The sequence below is a fragment of the Heptranchias perlo genome, chromosome 16 (assembly GCF_035084215.1).
Source record: "Heptranchias perlo isolate sHepPer1 chromosome 16, sHepPer1.hap1, whole genome shotgun sequence".
In the NCBI taxonomy this organism is placed as follows: Eukaryota; Metazoa; Chordata; class Chondrichthyes; order Hexanchiformes; family Hexanchidae; genus Heptranchias; species Heptranchias perlo.
In genome coordinates this window covers 40,988,265-41,008,710 of record NC_090340.1, presented here as the reverse complement: position 1 = coordinate 41,008,710, position 20,446 = coordinate 40,988,265, and the positions used below count along the sequence as shown (strand labels likewise).

At 40.0% G+C, this 20,446-nt stretch overlaps 1 protein-coding gene across 7 annotated transcripts in view; it reads right to left on the bottom strand.

Moving 5' to 3' along the window:
* banp (BTG3 associated nuclear protein) overlaps positions 1-20,446 on the bottom strand; it is a 242,214-nt gene that overhangs the window by 155,836 nt on the left and 65,932 nt on the right. For all 7 annotated transcript variants that reach the window (XR_010965968.1, XM_067998009.1, XM_067998010.1 and 4 more), the window contains exon 6: positions 17,621-17,796. Coding sequence is in view for 6 of the 7 variants with exons in the window: in XM_067998009.1 (XP_067854110.1) it covers positions 17,621-17,796 (176 nt within the window). In the remaining variant the exon portion in view is untranslated. The remainder of the gene's footprint in view (positions 1-17,620; positions 17,797-20,446) is intronic.

Sequence of the window (20,446 nt, the reverse complement as noted above, 5' to 3'; positions counted from 1 at the left end):
TGGTTGCTTTCTGTTTTTTGGTTTTACAATCTGATTAGTCCTTGCTCTGACCAAACAGTGACACTACAACTGTAGAGACTTAGCTGTATAGACTTTTGTTAGATATTTCTTACCTTTTTTCCTAAAATTGTTTTTCTTTCCTCCTTTTTAGTTTTTTTTAAACCTAGAGTTTGTTTTCATGTTTCAACAGTTTTCTATATTCTAGTAAGAATCCTTACTTGTTTCTGGAAGATTTTACAACACCAAACTTTTAAAGTAATTAAGAAGCAGCTACAATTAGTTCAAGGAACTAAAGAAAGGAACATGGGTTCATATGCACAAGTGTTTAAAAATTTTTTTTAGACATTTCACTATTCCCTTCAAACAAATGAATAGTTTGTTCCAAGTTGACACTTGAGACTATTCCACAATGTCACTTCAGCTTTCTATCTAGATGTCTTCTTCCTGTCAAAAATCTGTTTTTTAATGTGCAAAGCCTCGACCAGAAAAGCATTAGTCACAGGCATACAGCCCCCTCTCATGGTGAAGATTTTTAAAACAGCTTAAAGTTTTCATTTCTCAGGAATTTGAAACTGATTGGCATGTACATTATTATTAGTCAATTACCTCATATATGAAGTTATTTCTACCAATCTGGTGACAAACGCTCTTAAAAACTGATTTTAGCATTATCAGCAATTTCATATCAGCAATACAAATCATTTGTTTTCTACATTTTGTTTCATACACTGCTCAGCTGTTACTCCTGACCTTTTCCTACAACTATTTTTCTTGTTTGATCCCCATCTCTGTTCATCAGCCAATGCATCCCATTATTTGTAGAATGAAGTATCAACACTGTGTAAACAAAGAGCTGAGCTTCAAGAATCTCCTGAAGGCCAGTGGAATGCATTCAAGAGCTGAAAATCAAATGCATAAATTAAGAGTGAAAATTTGAATTTCTTCGCCTGATCATTATCAGTGACCTCTATTGGAATAAGTGTAATATCAAGCTCAGATCTGAAGATCCCCACAATCAAGTAGCCTAGTAACACCTGCAGTCTAGGCTAGCACATGAAAAAAAGCAGTCACTTGGCTGAAGGACAGGAGGGTTCCAGGCAACCATAGGATATATCCTAACATGAAAAATTTTTTTCAGAAAAGGTAGGAAGAAAATCTTTTCCTCTTAGAACATTTGCTTCACAATTAAATTTGCTTCATCATAGCAGCTGATAACCAGTTCAACTTTTTCATAAGCTTGGTTACTTAATAAGAATTGTAATGTGATGATACACATTATCAGCAAATTCACCAAAAGCCTTGGCATTGCAGCTTAACATCTGGATAACACTCATGCTGTCAGAGATAAATGTCGTAGCAGGTGTTGTTGGAAAATCAACCTTAACTACAACATCTTTATTTGACTCGGTCATGAGGGCATTTTTGTTTTCAAGGATCTATTTATAAAGGCCAAGGAAAACGATAATGGGGAGAGTTAATTGAGTAAAAACAGGCTGAAGATTTGTACAATGTGTCTAAGAAGCAACAAACAGATGCCCAAAGAGCTCTCTGTCTGTACTGAATTATGTTGTAGTTTTTCAATTTGTAAGATTGTCACAGGTTTATTCAATTGCGCAAACATTGTTATGTTTGGGAGATAATCTCCGAAAGCTTGTGATTTTAAAATAAAATTGTTGGACTATAACCTGGTGTTGTAAGATTCCTTACATTTTCAGCTTAGGCAAAGGATAATGAGAACAACAGTATTTGTGTTGAGACTTTCATGAAAACTATTCCAAAAATCAGCTATTTCTGGTGAAACAGTTGTCCCAGTGGTGAGGTTGTGAGAAATTCTTATCATTTGCATCAGGCAAATTAAATAGGCTTTTCAAGGTATTAGGCTGGTGATTAATTTTGATCATTGTTGGCAAGTTTCTCTGCTTTCTTCTATGTGCTGCCTCTATGATAATGTGCTCCATCATCATCAACTGCGCTAGACGCTTCCTTCATCGTTGAAAACTCTGTACTGATGTGACTTTAAAGGAACCACCGATCAAGTACACTTTGTTGCTTTAGAAGCCAACAATTCCTCCTCTAGTTTTGCTGTCACAATTCATAGCCTGTTTCAGTACCATCTCAGTCCACATCTGACTGAAAGGATTGTTGCTTTTTACAAGCAGGAACTGCTAATAGGATTATAGACAACATCCATAGGTACTCCCCTATCCAATATGCTAGTGACATCCTCAAAAAATTTGATTAGATGAGTCAGACATGACTTACCCTTCACAATTCTGTGCTGACTCTCTTTGATCAGTTCATATTTGTTCAAGTGCTTAGTCACTCTGTCCCTAATAATAAATTCCAGTAGCTTCCCCACAATTGATGTTAAACTGACTGGTTTATAGTTACCTAGTTTCTCCCTCCTCACCTCTTAAATAATGGAATGACATTTGCAATTTTCCAATCCAACGGCACAATTCCTGATTATACAGAGCTTTGGAGAATTGCACATCGACAATTTCCTCACCTATTTCTTTTAATATAGTGGGAGAGTCCAGAACAAGGACGCATCTCCTTAAAGTTAGAGCTATGCTGTTCAGGGGTGATGTCAGGAAGCACTTCTTCACACAAAGTTGTAGTGAAAATAAGGAACTCTCTTCCCCCTAAAAAGCTGTTGAGGCTAGGTCATTTGAAAATTTCAAAACTGAGATTGATAGATTTTTGTTAGGCAAGGTTATTGAGGGTTACGGAATCAAGGCGGGTAGATGGAGTTAAGATACAGATCGGCCATGATCTAATTGAATGGCGGAACAGGCTCGAGGAGCTGAATATCCTACTCCTGTTCCTATGATGGTTAGTCTCTCAACATGCTATGTTAGTCTCTCAACATGCTATGTTAGTCTCTCAACATAGTTTGCTCTTCCCTATTGGTCACCCATACCATGAATCTTCTAAAATTAAAATAGCAAAAGGGAACTTGCTTCCAGCTGCCAATGCAGCTCTGGGAATTTTAAAAAGCTCATCTAAAATTACTTCCCTGATTTTCCCCTCCCACTGGGGAATAGTTTGGCCTCTGCACCTACAATAGACTTTCCATTGACTTTTGCCATTTTTTATTTACAATGACTAATCCATAAATTTCCTAAATTTCTTGTGATAAAATTAAAGCAAAACAATAGCAAATGGGCAACAGATCACAATAAGCTGCCCAATGAGTAAATAAATTAAATCCAAATCATATCATACATCAACAATATGAAGAGTTCTCAAAGTTCAACTATGTACAAAGATGGGAGGGAAAGTGGAGAGTGAGGAGGACATAAAAAACCTACAGGGGGATATAGACAGGCTGGATGAGTGGGCGGAGATTTGGCAGATGCAATACAATATTGGAAAATGTGAGGTTATGCACTTTGGCAGGAAAAATCAGAGAGCAAGTTATTATCTTAATGGCGAGAAACTGGAAAGTACTGCAGTACAAAGGGATCTGGGGGTCCTAGTGCAAGAAAATCAAAAAGTTAGTATGCAGGTGCAGCAGGTGATCAAGAAGGCCAACGGAATGTTGGCTTTTATTGCTGGGGGGATAGAATACAAAAACAGGGAGGTATTGCTGCAGTTATGTAAGGTATTGGTGAGACCGCACCTGGAATACTGCATACAGTTTTGGTGTCCATACTTAAGAAAAGACATACTTGCTCTCGAGGCAGTACAAAGAAGGTTCACTCGGTTAATCCCGGGGATGAGGGGGCGGACATATGAGGAGAGGTTGAGTAGATTGGGACTCTACTCATTGGAGTTCAGAAGAATGAGAGGCGATCTTATTGAAACATATAAGATTGTGAAGGGGCTTGATCGGGTGGATGCGGTAAGGATGTTCCCAAGGATGGGTGAAACTAGAACTAGGGAGCATAATCTTAGAATAAGGGGCTGCTCTTTCAAAACTGAGATGAGGAGAAACTTCTTCACTCAGAGGGTAGTGGGTCTGTGGAATTTGCTGCCCCAGGAAGCTGTGGAAGCTACATCATTAAATACATTTAAAACAGAAATCGACAGTTTCCTAGAAGTTAAAGGAATTAGGGGTTACGGGGAGCGGGCAGGAAATTGGACATGAATTTAGATTTGAGGTTAGGATCAGATCAGCCATGATCTTATTGAATGGTGGAGCAGGCTCGAGGGGCCGATTGGCCTACTCCTGCTCCTATTTCTTATGTTCTTATGTACACAAATATATTCTTCCAACAAATAAGTATACAGTCCATTTTTAAATTATGGACTGGTAAATGGTTTCTATCTCCATCAGACTTATGTTTATTGAAGTAGATTTTAAAAAATTATGTGCCCACACTAGCATAAAATTAGCGTCACACCGTGAGGGCTATAGTGTGCTTTATAATGTTAGTGAAACTATTTGATGTCAATCCAATTTAAACACTTTAACAGTGGTCTAGCCCTTCAAACAATGTATTTCATATGTCTGTGCTATTTTTCATTCCAACTGATGTTTACCATAAACTCTTACGAGGAAGTCACTCCTGTATTGAGGACAATGGGCCGGAAGTTGCTGCGAAAATAACGGCGAGCCTAACAGCACTCACCATTATTTCAGTGCAAATGGTAGAGCAACTTCCAGCAACCGCACATGCGCAATTAAACGTGGAAATCAGAAGTTACCCTACCAGATGCCTTGTTCCTCCGAAAGCTTCGTGAGAACGACAACTCGCCGGCTGACTCACTGTTCATACGAATGGAACGGGCGTGAAGTACCTGCGCTGACCTGATGGATACGAACTAATCTCGCCAAAAAAAGATATGTCAAGTCATTTAAGTCTGAGCACCCTTTTAACAATGTGGTAAGTCTTAATGGCTGCCAAACAACCGCTCTGCCACTGAAAATTAACTTTTACAAATGTGGAGACTCTTTCCTTCAGATTTTAATTATTAGACGTTTAAACAAAAAAATGTTACTTTTCCTTTTTTTTGTCTTTTTCATCTCTGTCCCTTAATTCAATATTTCTTATCCCCTCTTTATTTAGCTTTCTGTACCTGATCTTGCAAAGGAACTAACTTGATTAAATTTTTTGAGCAGGTAACAAGGAGGGTCAATGAGGGTAACGCATTTAATGTAGCATACGTGGATTTTAGCAAGGTTTTTGACAAGGTCCCACATGGCAGGCTGGTCAAAAAATTAAAAGCCCATGGGATCCAAGGGAAAGTGGCGAGTTGGATCCAAAATTGGCTCAGTGGCAGGAAGCAAAGGGTAATGGTTGACGGGTGTTTTTGCGACTGGAAGGCAGTTTCCAGTGGGGTCCCACAAGGCTCAATACTAGGTCCTTTGCTTTTTGTGGTATATATTAATGATTTGGATTTGAATGTGGGGGGCTTGATCAAGAAGTTTTCAGATGATACAAAAATTGGCCGTGTGGTTGATAGTGAGAAGGAAAGCTGTAGATTGCAGGCAGATAGCAACAGACTGGTCAGGTGGGCAGAAAAGTGGCAAATGGAATTCAATCCAGAGAAGTGTGAGGTAATGCATTTGGGGAGGGTAAACAAGGCAAGGGAGTACACAATAAATGGGAGGATATTGAGAGGTGTAGAGGAACAAAGGGACCTTGGAGTGCATGTCCACAGATCCCTGAAGGTAGCAGGACAGGTAGATAAGGTGGTTAAAACGGCATACGGGATACTTTCCTTTATTAGCCAAGACATAGAATATAAGAGCTGGGAGGTGAGGCTAGAACAGTATAAGACATTGGTTAGGCCACAGCCTGGGTGCTGCGTATATTTCTGGTCACCACATTACAGGAAAGAGAGGGTACAGAAGAGATTTACGAGGATGTTGCCGGAGCTGGAGAATTTTAGCTATGAGAAAAGATTGGATAGGTTGGGGTTGTTTTCTTTGGAACAAAGGAGGATGAGGGTAGATTTAATTGAGGTATTATAAAATTATGATGGGACTAGATTTCCCTTAGCAGAGGGGTCAGTGACCAGGTGCATAGATTTAAAATAATTGGTAGAGAGATTAGACAGGAGCTGAGCAGAAACTTTTCCACCCAGAAAGTGGTCGGGGTATGGAACTCACTGCCGGAAAGGGTGGTAGAAGCAGAAAACCTCAACTCATTTAAAAAGTACTTGGATGTGCACTTGAAGTGCCGTAACCTACAGGGCTACGGACCAAGTGCTGGAAAGTGGGATTAAGCTGGATAGCTCTTTTTCGGCTGGCATGGACACGATGGGCCGAATGGCCTCCTTCTGTGCCGTAACTTTCTATGATTCCATGATCTGACATTGAATTCACTATTCTAACTTACACTTCCTGGTTCTGACTCTTCGTTGCTCATCAGTTATTTTAATCTGATTGACTACGAGGATAGACGGTTGCTTGCCCCATTCACACAGGTCACAGCTGCACTGGAGAAGGCGCCGTTTTAGAATCAGCACCCCATGATAGGAATCTGTCATGAAAAAAACAAAACTTTATGGGCAAGTGCAAGTCTAACGAGCAGCAGGCGCCATTCGTTCGCTGCTCAGAAAAAATCCGGTACTGCGGAGGCAGCGCGCACCTGAAGCAAGCCTGAAGATGGATAAAAATTGGACCTCACGCCTCATCTCAACACTTACAGCGCGCTGCCGTCACTAATCACGCCTCCACAGACAGGTCGCCCAACAGGAGACATCAATTTCGGGCCGGGGGAACGCATGCCACCCCTGTGGAGTCGGGGGAGCAGGAAGGTGTTTTTTTAAAAAAACTTTTAAATACGTACATTTGGTTGGTGACTGCAAGGGGCGCTGAAGAATCCTGAACGGGCTGGCCCAATGCCTGCCCTGCTCATTGGTCACCAATTTCTCAGAGGGTTCTTTAAACTGGCATCAGGCCCATAATTTATATTTTCAAGGGACCTAATACTTGTTTTGTCATGTGAATATCATTTTGTTGGCACACAGAGGAGACTTTCCCAGGTTTTCTGCTGACCTCTATTTAAATTCAACTGGTGTTCTCCCAGCCCAATTCCCATTATGCACTGGGAGCAGAGGTTGGAATTTCCCCATTTCAAATGAGGCATTTTCTGCTGTACATTGTACTGAGATGAGGCAACACACTGCTAATGTTCAGGGAGCCTATGTCAGGTATTACAAATTAGAGTTTGCACTAGGTGTTTGCTCAGCTACTATATGATCAGTCACTCTACATCAACTTGTGCAGTAGCAGGACCCAGGAACATAACAATGAAACTCACATGAAATCTGGACCAAAGTTTTTCCATACCATAATGGTTTTCTACTCCCAACTTCCTCTCCCCACCACCCCACCTTTTTATAATTCTTCCTGACTCCCACTATTTTAAAGACTCTTGGTTTGGAAATGTTGATTCTCTGACAAGTCCAATTCGCTCAGTCCGATACTAACCTATTTCTCTGGACCCTTCACTGCTATCACTAGGAACATAGGACATAAGAACAGAAGTAGGCCATTTAGCCTCTCGAGCCTGTTCTACCATTCAATGAGATCATGGCTGATCTGTGACCTAACTCTATAAACCTGCCTTAGCCCCATATCCCTTAATACCTTTGCTTAACAAAAATCTATCAATCTCAGATTTAAAATTAACAACTGAGCTAACATCAACTGCCGTTTGCGGAAGAGAGGTCCAAATTTCTACCACCATTTGCATGTAGAAGTGTTTCCTAACTTCACTTCTGAAAGTCCTGGCTCTAATGCTGCACACAAGCTTGATTTCTTTTAAGACGATAACAAACTATTCAGCACGCCTCAGTGTTGGTTTTTAACCCTGGGTGACTTCATAGGTACTTCTAACGAAATGCTCAAAAAGGCAGAACCCAGGTGCAGTTCACTGAGCAAGTAAAAAGCAATAGAATTGTCAGGACGAAAGAAAAAAATGATTCAGAGAACAAAGTCAAAGATTTAAAAACTGAAGGAAAAATAATGGAACAATAAAAAGAAGTGAGAAAAATAATACTGAGAATACAGAGCCAAAAATCAGCAAAGTATAAAAGAAAAGGGATACAAAAGCATGAAGAAAGTCTGAGTATTGAAAAGTAGACTGGGAAGATGAATACAAAGCAGCATTTTCACATCAATGCAAAGCAGTTTCAGGTGCGCATCAGTGCGAAAATGCCCATATAACTCCTCTGACTGCACAATGTACTGAAACATAGCAAAGTAACAGCTCCTAACCCCTCAGGAGTCTATCTAGCACCGCCTAGGCTTGGAACATAGCTCTAGTCTATAAGTGTAATGTTTGATGTTAACACCATCAGTTTTCTTCTTTGAACATGTCAGCTTTTTTCTTCTTCATTGGTTAAGACTACTGAAATTGCCATTTGAGTGGGGACACAATGGAGGTGATGCTTCAGATTGGGGACAGGGAAGAAAAGGACTTGTATTTATATAGAAGCACCAAGAACTTGCAGTGCAGCCTTAATAAAAATCGGAAACAACACTCAAGGCCTCAGAATAGCCTTGAGCAATATCATGGGAGATCTCCTAGCATATAATTTTGAATTTTACTTCACCTTGTATTTTACTGACTTTTTGTAAAAAAAGAGCTTTTTTTAAATAGCCGTTGCTTAAAAAAAATCAAAATGTTGTTTTTCTTGCCCTCACAAAAATGCTACTGTACACTGCAGGCTTTGAAGATTTCTAAGTCAGTAGCTGCAAGCACAAAGCCCTCCTTTTTTTGGATGCCAAAGCATAGACATTATGCTTGTAGGGGTCCAGTAGACTACCACATATGAATCGGCCAGACAAAACAACATCAGCAGGGTGCAAAATCTTCCTTGGAGCTTCAAAAGTCAGGATACTACTCTCAGGCTATTGGTCAGAGAGGAAGTTAGTGAACTAAATGTTGCCAATTTGGCTTCAGTGACTTCCAGAAGAGCAATATGTACTTTCCATACAATGAAGGGGAGAGTCCACACTGTTCGAGACAGTAGTACAGAAAAATCACCCTATGCATATTGTTACTATAGTGATTAAAATCTTTAAATATAGGTTCCTTTACATATCTCAAAGTATGTATCTTTCCTGCTGCATGACATCTGAACATTTCTTCCTATTTTTTCATTTTCATTCCCCACCTTCTTTATGGCGCTCGATGTTAAGTACCAATCCTCAGCTAAGAGACAGGGTAGATAAACTATTGCCAGGCATCTGCCTGTGGCACTCATATGACAAATTTACAGAAGGATCAAAGAATGCATTAGCATCCCTTGTAGCCTGTGTGATGGATGCAGCTTGTCACTTTTAATTGTATTTAAATTTTGGGTGTGGGGCATTGCTATAAATATACAGCTAGTAATTGAAAATCTCACAACGTTATGTATTCAATATAAACAGGTTTGTATATGTGTGTATATTATATACACACACATATAGTTCAATACATATACATGCACGATCACACATGCATGTTACATATATGACATTGCTACTCGTCCTTCTCAATGGTAGAGATTGCAGGGAGGAAGATGCTGTCGAAGTAATCTTGGGGAGTTGCTGATTTCAATGAAAATGATAATCAGGTGGTTTCTATGATGGGTGGCCAATCCACAATGCCAGTTTTACACCCAGGTAGCAAGTTGAAAATCTACTCCAATGACTCTTCACTGGGTACTTTTGTGAAAGGGACAGGGAACTAATATTAAACCTCATCATACAAGCAGTGGACAGAAAAGCAGAAAAAGCAGTGGGTTAATATTTTCCTTTGTAGAAGCCAAATGAGGCAGAGATCAGGAAATGAAACTCAGGCCATGATCCAAGTCCTACATCTGGCTAACCAGTTCAGTACCCAAGTGTGTAAATAATGTTGGAGCCCGAGACACCCAGACAGTCCTACACATTACAATATTACAAATAAAACCACCTGGCAATTCAAGAGTGAGCTGAACTTGAGCTCCATTAGATGTATATTCCAGCTGAACTATCATGCATTAACTCTTGCCACTGTTGCAAAAATGTATTTTGCATTTAAGACACATTCTCATCAGACACTGTGAACAGATGTCCCAACTAGACAACCAATGAAAACTCTTCAGACTTGAATCCTGTGCTGATTTTGTGATCTCTGCCAGTTGCTTTTGCTTAGAAGAGGCACCTAATTTACACCGTGAAGTATATATCAATAAAAGTGAAGTGAAGCAAATTTTTGTTGCCTACCATTTTCATCCTTTTAATCGTCTCAAGCTCAGAAAATAAATATGCATTGTCATCGGCACAATGATGATGGCAGTTTTGTAAAGAAATTGGCTCATTGTGTAGTTTGTCACATATAAAAAGAGACAGGCATTCCAACGTCAAAAAATACTCTTGTTGAAAATACACAGCAACTGAAAACGTAGAAAGAGAACCCCTACCAAGTTAAAAACAAAGAATAAGAACAGCCAATGTGCACATCCGCAGTTTCCTGTAAAACTTCAAACAGATGAAAATACTAATGACATGAAAAGGGGCATGGCTTTATAGGATGTTGGCAAGACCCTGTTTCCTTCTGTTTCATTCTATCCTACTTTCTAACTGCTTGTCTTTAGTTAAACAATTCTAGCTGGATCAAGCAATAGAATTATTTCATAAAGTGGATTATTCATCTGTTGGTACAGTTGTCAATATCACTCTTCAATATTACAAATAAATAAGTAGTGCTATAGGAAAAAACAGAGCCTATCAATTTAAATGACTTCATAGACACAACCCATGCAACCTTTTTTGTTTAATTGTGTCTATCTTCAGATATTTTAACTAGAGGAGCAACTTAGTACAAATATTCCATTAGGAGACGGTAAGGACTCATTTCCCTTATAAAATAAAGCAAGTGGAAATACAGAAAATGCACGTCTGGAAATTCTGTGGGGTTTTTCCCGGTTTCCCACCATAACCTCAGCAGAAGATCAGCGAAACCTCCCCGTTTCTCTGGAGGTTGTGCTGACTTCTCGCCAAAGTTATGGCTGGCGATCAAGAAAACCCCGTGGAGTTTGTGGCCCACATAATTTAATTAAGATACAGTCCTAAAAAAATAAATAGAGCAAGTACAATAAAATTGAAGCATAAAAGATAAAAACATTACGAACTATAAAATCTCATCAAACATCCAAGAATCTCATGGATGAATTTAAAAAGTAAATTTATAATGTGAATAATATCTTCATCTGAAAAAGGAAGATTACAAGTAATAGTAAATAATTTGCCACACTTATTTTTATACTCTCATTGGAATATCTTAGAGAAAGGAGGGATAGCATTTTACTTCCTGGGATCTACTAATTATAATTGTGCCTATCTGCTCCAAGCTCTTCGCAGGAAGTGTTTAGATGATAAAGTTTTGGATTTTCCATGATAAAGTTGCTGCTGAAGTAAATTTCCTACAGTTCCTTCAACCTTAAACTGTTGGCCAGTAACAAAGTTAATCAGCCAATAACTTGTACCTTTGCACCATTATCCATAATTTTGCCGACGTCATCCTCAGTGCAGGGTAAATGCTAGTAATTGACCTGTTCCTTCTTCCCCTCATTGGAACTGAGACAACTCTTTAAATTAGAGTTTTAGCGAAATGCGAAATGGGAGATGGAGCATGAAATCAGTTCAATTATGTGTTGGCGCTGTGGTATTTTCACTGCACTCAGTCCTGCAGAAGTCAGATAAAATTTTTGTTGTGAGCACTGTCTTCCAATTAAGATTCTGATGGAATTGATAACAATGTTGAAAATTAGGACTAATGTACACAGAGAGATTACGAGTGTGAATATTTAGCTGGAAGGGATAGTAAATGCCAGACCACAGCGCCTACAGAAGAACAGGGCACAATAAAACAATAAAATTGGGTGATTTTAACTATCCAAAGATCGACTGACATGAAGGTAACGCAGGTGATGAAGGAGGGGTGCTGAACTGGAAAAAAGCAAAGGTGAGATAAGAAAGGATCTGCCCCAAATTAACTGGGCAGAAAAGTTAGGAAACAAGTCAAGGGATCAGCAGTGGAAAATCTTCAAATATGGGATGGGTAGAGTATAAAATAAAGATTTTCTTATGGTGAAATGGGGGTGTTTCAAAGAAGTGTTCCATGGATAAAGAGAGATTAAAACGAAACAGACTTAAAAGGGAGCCATATGATAAAATTAAGTTTTTTTAATTCATTCATGGGATGAGGGTGTCGCTGGCAAGGCCAGCATTTATTGCCCATTCTTAATTGCCCTTGAGATGATGGTGGTGTTGAGCCGCCTTCTTGAACCGCTGCAGTCCGTGTGGTGAAGGTACTCCCACAGTGCTGTTAAGTAGGGAGGTCCAGGATTTTGACCCAGCAACGATGAAGGAACGGCGATATATTTCCAAGTCAGGATGGTGTGTGACTTGGAGGGGAACGTGCAGGTGGTGATGTTCCATTGCGTCTGCTGCCCTTGTATTTCAAGGTGGTAGAGGTTGCGGGTTTGGGAGGGGCTGTCGAAAAAACTTTAGTGAGATGCTGCAGTGCATCTTGTAGATGGTACACACTGCAGCCACGGTGTGCGGTGGCAGAGGAGGTGACAGTTTAAGGTGGTGGATGGGGTGCCAATCAAGCGAGCTGCTTTGTCCTGGATGGTGTCGAGCTTCTTGAGTGTGCTTGGACCTGCACTCATACAGGCAAGTGGAGAATATTCCGTCACACTCCTGACTTGTGCTTTGTAGATGATGGAAAGGCTTTGGGGAGTCAGGAGGTCAGTCACTCACTGGAGAATACCGAGCCTCTGACCTGCTCTTGTAGCCACAGTATTTACGTGGCTGGTCCAGTTAAGTTTCTGGTCAATAGTGACTCCCAGGATGTTGATGGTGGGGGATTCAGTAATGGTAATGCCATTGAATGTCATGGGGAGGTGGTTAGACTCTCCCTTGTTGGAGATGGTCATTGCCTGGCACTTGTCTGGCATGAATGTTACTTGCCATTTATCAGCCCAAGCCTGGATGTTGTCCCGGTTTTGCTACATGCAGGCATGGACTGCTTCATTATCTGAGGGGTTGTGAATGGAACTGAACACTGTGCAATCATCAGCGAACATCCCCACTTCTGAGCTTATGATGGAGAGAAGGTCATTGATGAAGCAGCTGAAGATGGTTGGGCCTAGGATATTGCCCTGAGGAACTCCTGCAGCGATGTCCTGGGGCTGAGATGATTGGCCTCCAACCAAGGGCAGTCACTCTCATCTCACCTCTGGAATTCAGCTCTTTTGTCCATGTTTGGACCAAGGCTGTAATGAGGTCTGGAGCCGAGTGGTCCTGGCGGAACCCAAACTGAGCATCAGTGAGCAGGTTATTGGTGATTGAGTGCCGCTTGATAGCACTGTCGACGACGTCGTCCTTCACTTTGCTGATGATTGAGAGTAGACTGATAATTGGCCGGATTGGATTTGTCCTGCTTTTTGTGGACAGAGCATACCTGGTCAATTTTCCACTTTGTCAGGTAGATGCCAGTGTTGTAGTTGTCCTGGCTAGAGGCGAGGCTAGTTCTGGAGCAGAGGCCTTCAGCACTACAGCCAAGATGTTGTCGGGGCCCATGGCCTTTGCGGTATCCAGTGCACTCAGCCGTAGCTTAATATCACGTGGAGTGAACCAAATTGGCTGAAGACTGGCTTCTGTGATGGTGGGGATCTCGGGAGGAAGCCAAGATGGATCATCCATTCAGCACTTCTGGCTAAAGACAGTTGCAAACGCTTTAGCCTTGTCTTTTGCACTCACGTGCTGGGCTTTGCCATCATTGAGAATGGGGATGTTCACGGAGCCTTCTCCTCCCATTGGTTGTTTAATTGTCCACCACCATTCACGACTGGATGTGGCAGGACTGCAGAGCTTTGATCTGATTCATTGGTTATGGGATTGCTTAGCTCTGTCCACAGCATGCATGTAGTCCCGTGTTGTAGCTTCACCAGGTTGGCACCTCATTTTTAGGTACGCCTGGTGCTGTTCCTGGCATGGTCTTGTACACTCCTCATTGAACCAGGGTTGATCCCCTGGCTAACAATACTAAAGAAAATCGTAAGGAATATAGATAGTGTATTGGGAAGGTAGAAAGGGGGATTAATTGGACTAAAAGGGAATATGAGAAAAGTTAGATAATATAAAATAGTATGGACTTTTATAAGCATATAACAATATAAAAAGAATGGTTAAAGAGATGGTAGGACCACTCAGGGATGAAGAAAGGAATTTAATTGTGGAGGATTAAGGTATGGTAGAGATATTAAATAAATATTTTACTTTTTTTTTTAAATAACAACGGAAGTGAGAATATAGAGGAGATATGGAGCAAACGTTAGAGACAACTGTAGAAAAAATTGGCAGAACACAAGATAGATAAGTTACTGGGTCCTGATCGCATGTACCCATGTCTATTGAAAGAGGAGGTAGAAGAGGCTCTGGTCAAATTTTTCAATCTTTCAATGTGCAAATTATGCTGTGGGATGGAAAAACAGCTAAACAGCTGATCTAACAACTTTGTTCAAGAAGGAACAAAAGGGTAAACTAGATAACAATAGACCATTTAAGCTAATGTCACTTGTGGGAAAACTCTTACAGATTGGAGAAAGATTAGAAGTGCTGCACCCCAGGGGTTCAGTGCTAGGTCCACTTTTGTTCTCTGTATATTTAGTCGATTTGGACTTTGGCATTGGGAGCAAAATTTTGAAATTGGCTAATGGCAAAAAGGTCGGGGATTTGATAAACAGCGAGGAGGACTGTAAAAAAAAAACTTAAGGAAGACATATTTAAGTTTACGTAATGGGGAAAGACTATTTCCTCTGGGGAGTCAGTGATGAGGGGTTACCAATTTAAAATTATTATTCAGAGTTTTGGAGTAATTTCTTCACACAGTGGACTGTAGGAGCATGGAATGCTTTGGCACAGAGAGTGATTGATACAGAGATCATTGCATCTTTTAAGGAAAATTTGTATAAATATTTGAAACAATGGAAGATACAAGGTTATGAGAAAAGGACATAGCTATGGGATTAGTTTTGGATTGCTCTGGCAAAGAGCTGGCGCAGACACAATGGGCCAAATAGCCTCCTTCTGTGCTGTAAACTTCTATGGTTACATGTTTCTAACAAGTGCAGCAGTGGCAATATGTGTAACAGAGGACACTGTATCAACAGAAAGATATGGTAAAGGTGCCTAAGTTGATGCAGCAGGGACAGTGCTGGATTGACATTAAGGATGGTAATGACAAGAACCATATTAGTTGTTGTCATAAACCACCTGGAACGGAGATGAGGAAAAAATTTTGAAAATCACTGAGGCCTGTATAAAGGGCAAAATGTTAATCAAAAGGGGTTTCAATCACCTAGACAACGAACGAGAAATGTTCCTAGTCTGGAAAATAGATACCCATTCCCATTATTTAAAACCTGGTCAAAAGACATGAAAGTGGCTCACCTAATGGTTCAGCAAATTTGGCCAATGAATAGCTGAGCTAAAAAGTCAAGGAAGATCCAGATTCCAAATCCATGTGGAATTAGTGGGTCTCAATGGGGATGATAGGGTGGGTGGGCTACAGTTTGCTACCCTGTGCTAGAAAAAGAAGAAATATGCTGTCTTCTCTTTCCTGATCAGATAGATGAGGGCAGGACCAGATTCTGTACTGATGTCCCTCACAGTTGAATAACCTATTAACTTCTTGCTTCTTTTCACTGACAGCACATTCAAGATCAGCAACTCCTCTGGTGGTGCAATGTTACATCTCAGCATAAATATTGGACAAAATATGGAAGCATATAAAATTTTAGCCAAGTGTTGAAGCATCAATCCATTTCAGCTTTGCAACACTGAAATAGAAATCTTGGACGTCACATAAATTTACGAAGCTTTACATCCAAAAGTCTGATAACTTCATGACGAATTGATTAAGCCCAAAAAATCTTGTCCTACAATTGTCCACTGAAGGAGTCTCCGTCAGGATTACCTGTAGAACAGCACTCATGAGACCTGAATTCAGACATTAAAGTGATCTCATATCATGGGCAGAGATTTATTTTTCTAAATTTTTAAAAAACTTTTGTGCTGATCGAAGTGAAGGGCATTAGTGCTGGGGAATAGAACACTCACCAATTCAAGCACCCAGTATTAGTAGACAAAGTGTAGCACAGCCAGATGCAGACTGAAGCTCCTTCAACATCACACCAAAGGGTACTTTAATCTCAAACATTTTTCCCATTTCTAACGCCATCCATCCAGTGGTCTCCTTGATTGATCTAACCAATTAGTGTAGAATTAGAAACAGTTTTGTGCAGGCCCATGCCTACTAGTAACTGGATTGATATTGCCCAAACTCATTTCACAAAGGATCCGTACAGCGAGGAGATGAGAAGCCACCCAAGTCCCATATTGTGGAGATGCCGGTGATGGACTGGGGTTGACAATTGTAAACAATTTTACAACACCAAGTTATAGTCCAGCAATTTTATTTTAAATTCACAAGCTTTCGGAGTCTTCCTCCTTCCTCAGGTGAACGTTGTTGGAAATGAAATCCTCGAAAAAAGTCCCAATTGGCAGAGATTCTGACCAACAATGGTGAATTTTTTGACCTTAAGGACAGGATTATTTTTGGGAAATTTAAGCTTGCCATCCTCCACATCTATAGCTAGTAAAAGAGAATTGAAGAAGCTATGCTAAGCATAATTTGAGAGCTTATCCTTGGACTTAATATGCCATCCTCCATGGCCAACAGCAGCAAAGGAGGCTGATGTTACCATCCAAAATGTGCCTTATGGATATGGGCCTTATCCTGTTACGATAAGGAATGCTAGTGGACTAAGGAGCAGAAGATTCTAATTTCTAACACCTATTAGAGAGCGATTCAGACAGACAGTTTTTCTCCTTCATACTAATATAATTTCTTTCTTTAAAAAACACACCAAATTTCAAAAGCAAACAAAGCCTTTGAGGGAAATAGAATGAAAGGATGCATGGGAGGGCTAGGCAAAGAGGGAAACGGATTGAGGATGAGGCGGCTTCTGACCTCACAGCACCCACCCTTGGGGTAGCAAGTGGGAATGAAGGAGAGTGGATACAGGGATAAGGTTAAATTGAGTAACAGTGCAGCAAAGGGGAAGGGAGGATATAGGGTTGAGTGTGTTGTTCTGAGGAAGAGATGGGATAGTGATGAGACTGAGGGGGTAGTAGGAAGACAAATGGGCAGTGGGAAGTGAAGACATACGGGGCCCAATGGGAGAAAGGGGTGGAGTAATTGAGGTCCACATTTTCCCCCAGCTCCCACACCCAATGCAGCCTGCAACTGTTGGTGGCTCCTTTCCCTGCCATACCACACACCACCTCCCACATGAAAGGAAAGAAGAAAATGAAAGAGAAAGGAGCAGAAAGGAGAAACAGAGAATCAGCAACATGAAGATATCAGAGACAGATTAGAGAGTGACCACATTCTGTGACTTACTGTGTGCAATGCCATGGGAGATCAGCCAGTTTTTTATGGATTTTCCACATGTACTATGAAGCCTATATTAAAAAGTCTTAAGAATTCATGACAATGGGAAACATCGCACTTCTGCTAATCAAATAGCAAATTTATAAGTCCCAAACTATTAAGACAGACTGTGTTATTTTCATCAACAATTTTTCTTTGGAAGGTTAAGACATCGGCATGCCTACCTTCAGAGTTCAATGTGATGAGTGTGACATTGGGTGCCAAGTTCTGACCTCCTGATTGACCACTATTTGAAACCGTGTCACTTGTTTCAGACCCACTTTCTACATCTTCAGTATGGCTATCTTCATGGCCAGGAACCTTCACAATTATTGTGTTCTGTCTCCTCCCTGGCATAGAACTTTGTTGTTCCAAAATAGGAAAAAATACAAAAGTAATAAAGCAACTTGTTAGACTGTATGTTACTGACATACAAAAGTATCAAAAAAAATCAATCTATTTGGAGCTGTATAGTTAATCATTTCTAACCAATTTACAACATCTTATTGAGATTAATTCTAAAACAATTAATTGATTTGTCAGTAGGCCAGGTAGTACGAGTACAGCAAATCCCTACAGACACATTTCATAACTGTGTATTTTTAAAAATCTGCTATTTGGTAGGAGATGTCCTTATTTTTCAACTATGTGGAAAAGTGCCATTTCAATTCTCTCCTCACCCCTGGGAGCACAGTAGTCATGTACGGTATTATGAAAGGAAAATTAATTAAATGACTTTTAAAAGAACTTCAACTTGCATGTAATACACAAGAGAGCTGTAAAAAAATATTGTGATACTGAATGTTTCAACTTGAGAGCACTAGAAGTACAGTGAGTTATGAGGTTCACGTCACAAGTCAAACACTTTTCATAAATTATGGTCCTTTGCTTTACATTCTACTTAGCCAACTCACATTTTTATGTTCCAAATTATTTTTTTTCATGAAACAGTTTTGTGAAGACAGAATTATATGGTAACATGATATGATGTACCATCAGAATGTTACATAGACTTTGGGGTTTCATTTTAAATTTTTGTTCATTTTAAAATACGGTGTAAGGAAGCATAAAAAAACAAACACTGTCATTTGATAGTAATAAAGGCATATTGAGTTTAAAACTTCGTAACACATTAGGAGCCAAAATACAAACAAATACTAAGTGTGAATGATCTGACTTCATAGTGAAAAGTAAAAAGACTAAGAAAGTTACTGCTAAAAATAAAGTACAACTGGTCTTGAAATTAGTGCCCAAGGATCAATGAAAGTCTGTCTAAACAGACATTTCTTCCAGTTCTTTGATACTATGTTTTTGTAGAATGTTCTGTTTACCTACTTGGAGTCAAAACGAATAAAAACAAAGTTAAGAATTTTTATAGGGAACTATCTAAAACTTGGTTTACAATGTCTTGAGAACTTCCGACATCAGTTTATATTTCCATCATAGCTCTAAGATGAATAATTCCATGTATTAGCCAGCTACTGGCAACTCAAAGGTTACCAACCAAATTATAATATTATTTGCCAACAATCCTGTTATGCTGTGCACTTACACAATCCCTCTTCATGAATGATTTTTGAAATATCAAAACATGATATTTCTGCTTCCAGAGATGATAAATATCATCACGAAGAGCGAAATTTATGCTTTTTTTGTCTGATTATATCTCTGTGAATCGTCATTGGAAATGTTTCTAAGTTCAAGGCACTGTATAAATTCAAGTTCTTGTAACATTTTCCTCAGAGTTGTAACAATAATCTAGAACCAAATAAAGTTATATTCTACTGTTAACGAAAAGAACTTTGTAACCAAGATAGCAGAATTAGTGAGGATATTTGAACTTTTACATGTCGCTCAAATGGGCGAGCAATAACCATATTCGCCTAGATTTTCCAATTGGGCATACTCTCAAATGGAAGTCAGGGAGTGCGGGAAGATTACCTGCCCAATTTTTAGCACGCTGACCCCATTTGTATTTTCGGGGTGAGCCTCATCATCATGACATAGCCAGAGTCCTGATATAAAAAAACACCTGTGACAAGTTCACCCATTGGCGGCATAAAATCCAGCATTGCTACAGAATTTGAAAGCAGCCATGGTGATTTCATGCTGTGAGAAACAGGAAGGTAAGTTACTCACAAATATCTATAAGGAGCTCAGGAAGGCAGAGAACCACATGTTTTTCTGATGGGGCCATAGAAATGCTCTTGCAGGAAGTCAAGATTATTAGGGCAACCCCCTTCAGCATTGAGCACGAGATGATGGTACTGTTTCGCAGGCAAGCCATGCATCCACATACTTGCATATTTATGAGAAAGCAAGAAAGATCAGGTCGCCCTACAGATGTGGAAGTGGTGGAACTACATTAGAGTTGTAGCATTTTAGAATTTTTTTAACTATTTTACCATACAAGTTGAGGGCGTCACGTAATTTAAATTAAATGTGTTTTTAAGTTAAAGTTTGCCTACAAGGGGTTCAATTCATAGGATAACCACATGCTGGGGATGCAGATCAGAGGAAATGTCTGTCCAGAAGGCAGACAATGGAAGTAGTTTAAAAACATCCCAGCAAGCATTCATACCTTTGGGATTGGAATGTCTTGTCCTTCTTGGCTTTGCTGGGACAAAAAAAGTGTTACTTAGACAGCTAACTGGGACAGTGTGGTGAATTATTATTATGAAGAAGGACTGAAGTGAAGCTGAAGTAAGTGAGATTTGAAACATCCAGAATCACAGTTCCGGTGCGGAAAATGGAAAATGTACAGCTTGGTTCTAATCAGGTCAGTTTTTCTGATACAGCATTTTTAAAAGCAACCCAGTTTAGGAGTGACAAAACCAAATTGCCTCATTCTTCCCACTGGATTATTTTACATCCATTTCATTTGTTTATAGTATCATGGAAAGGTCACAGCATGGAAGGAGGCCATCAGGCCCATCGAGTCCGTGCCGGTTCTGTGCAAGAGCAATCCAGCTAGTCCCACGCCCCTGTCCTATCCCCATCACCCTGCATAT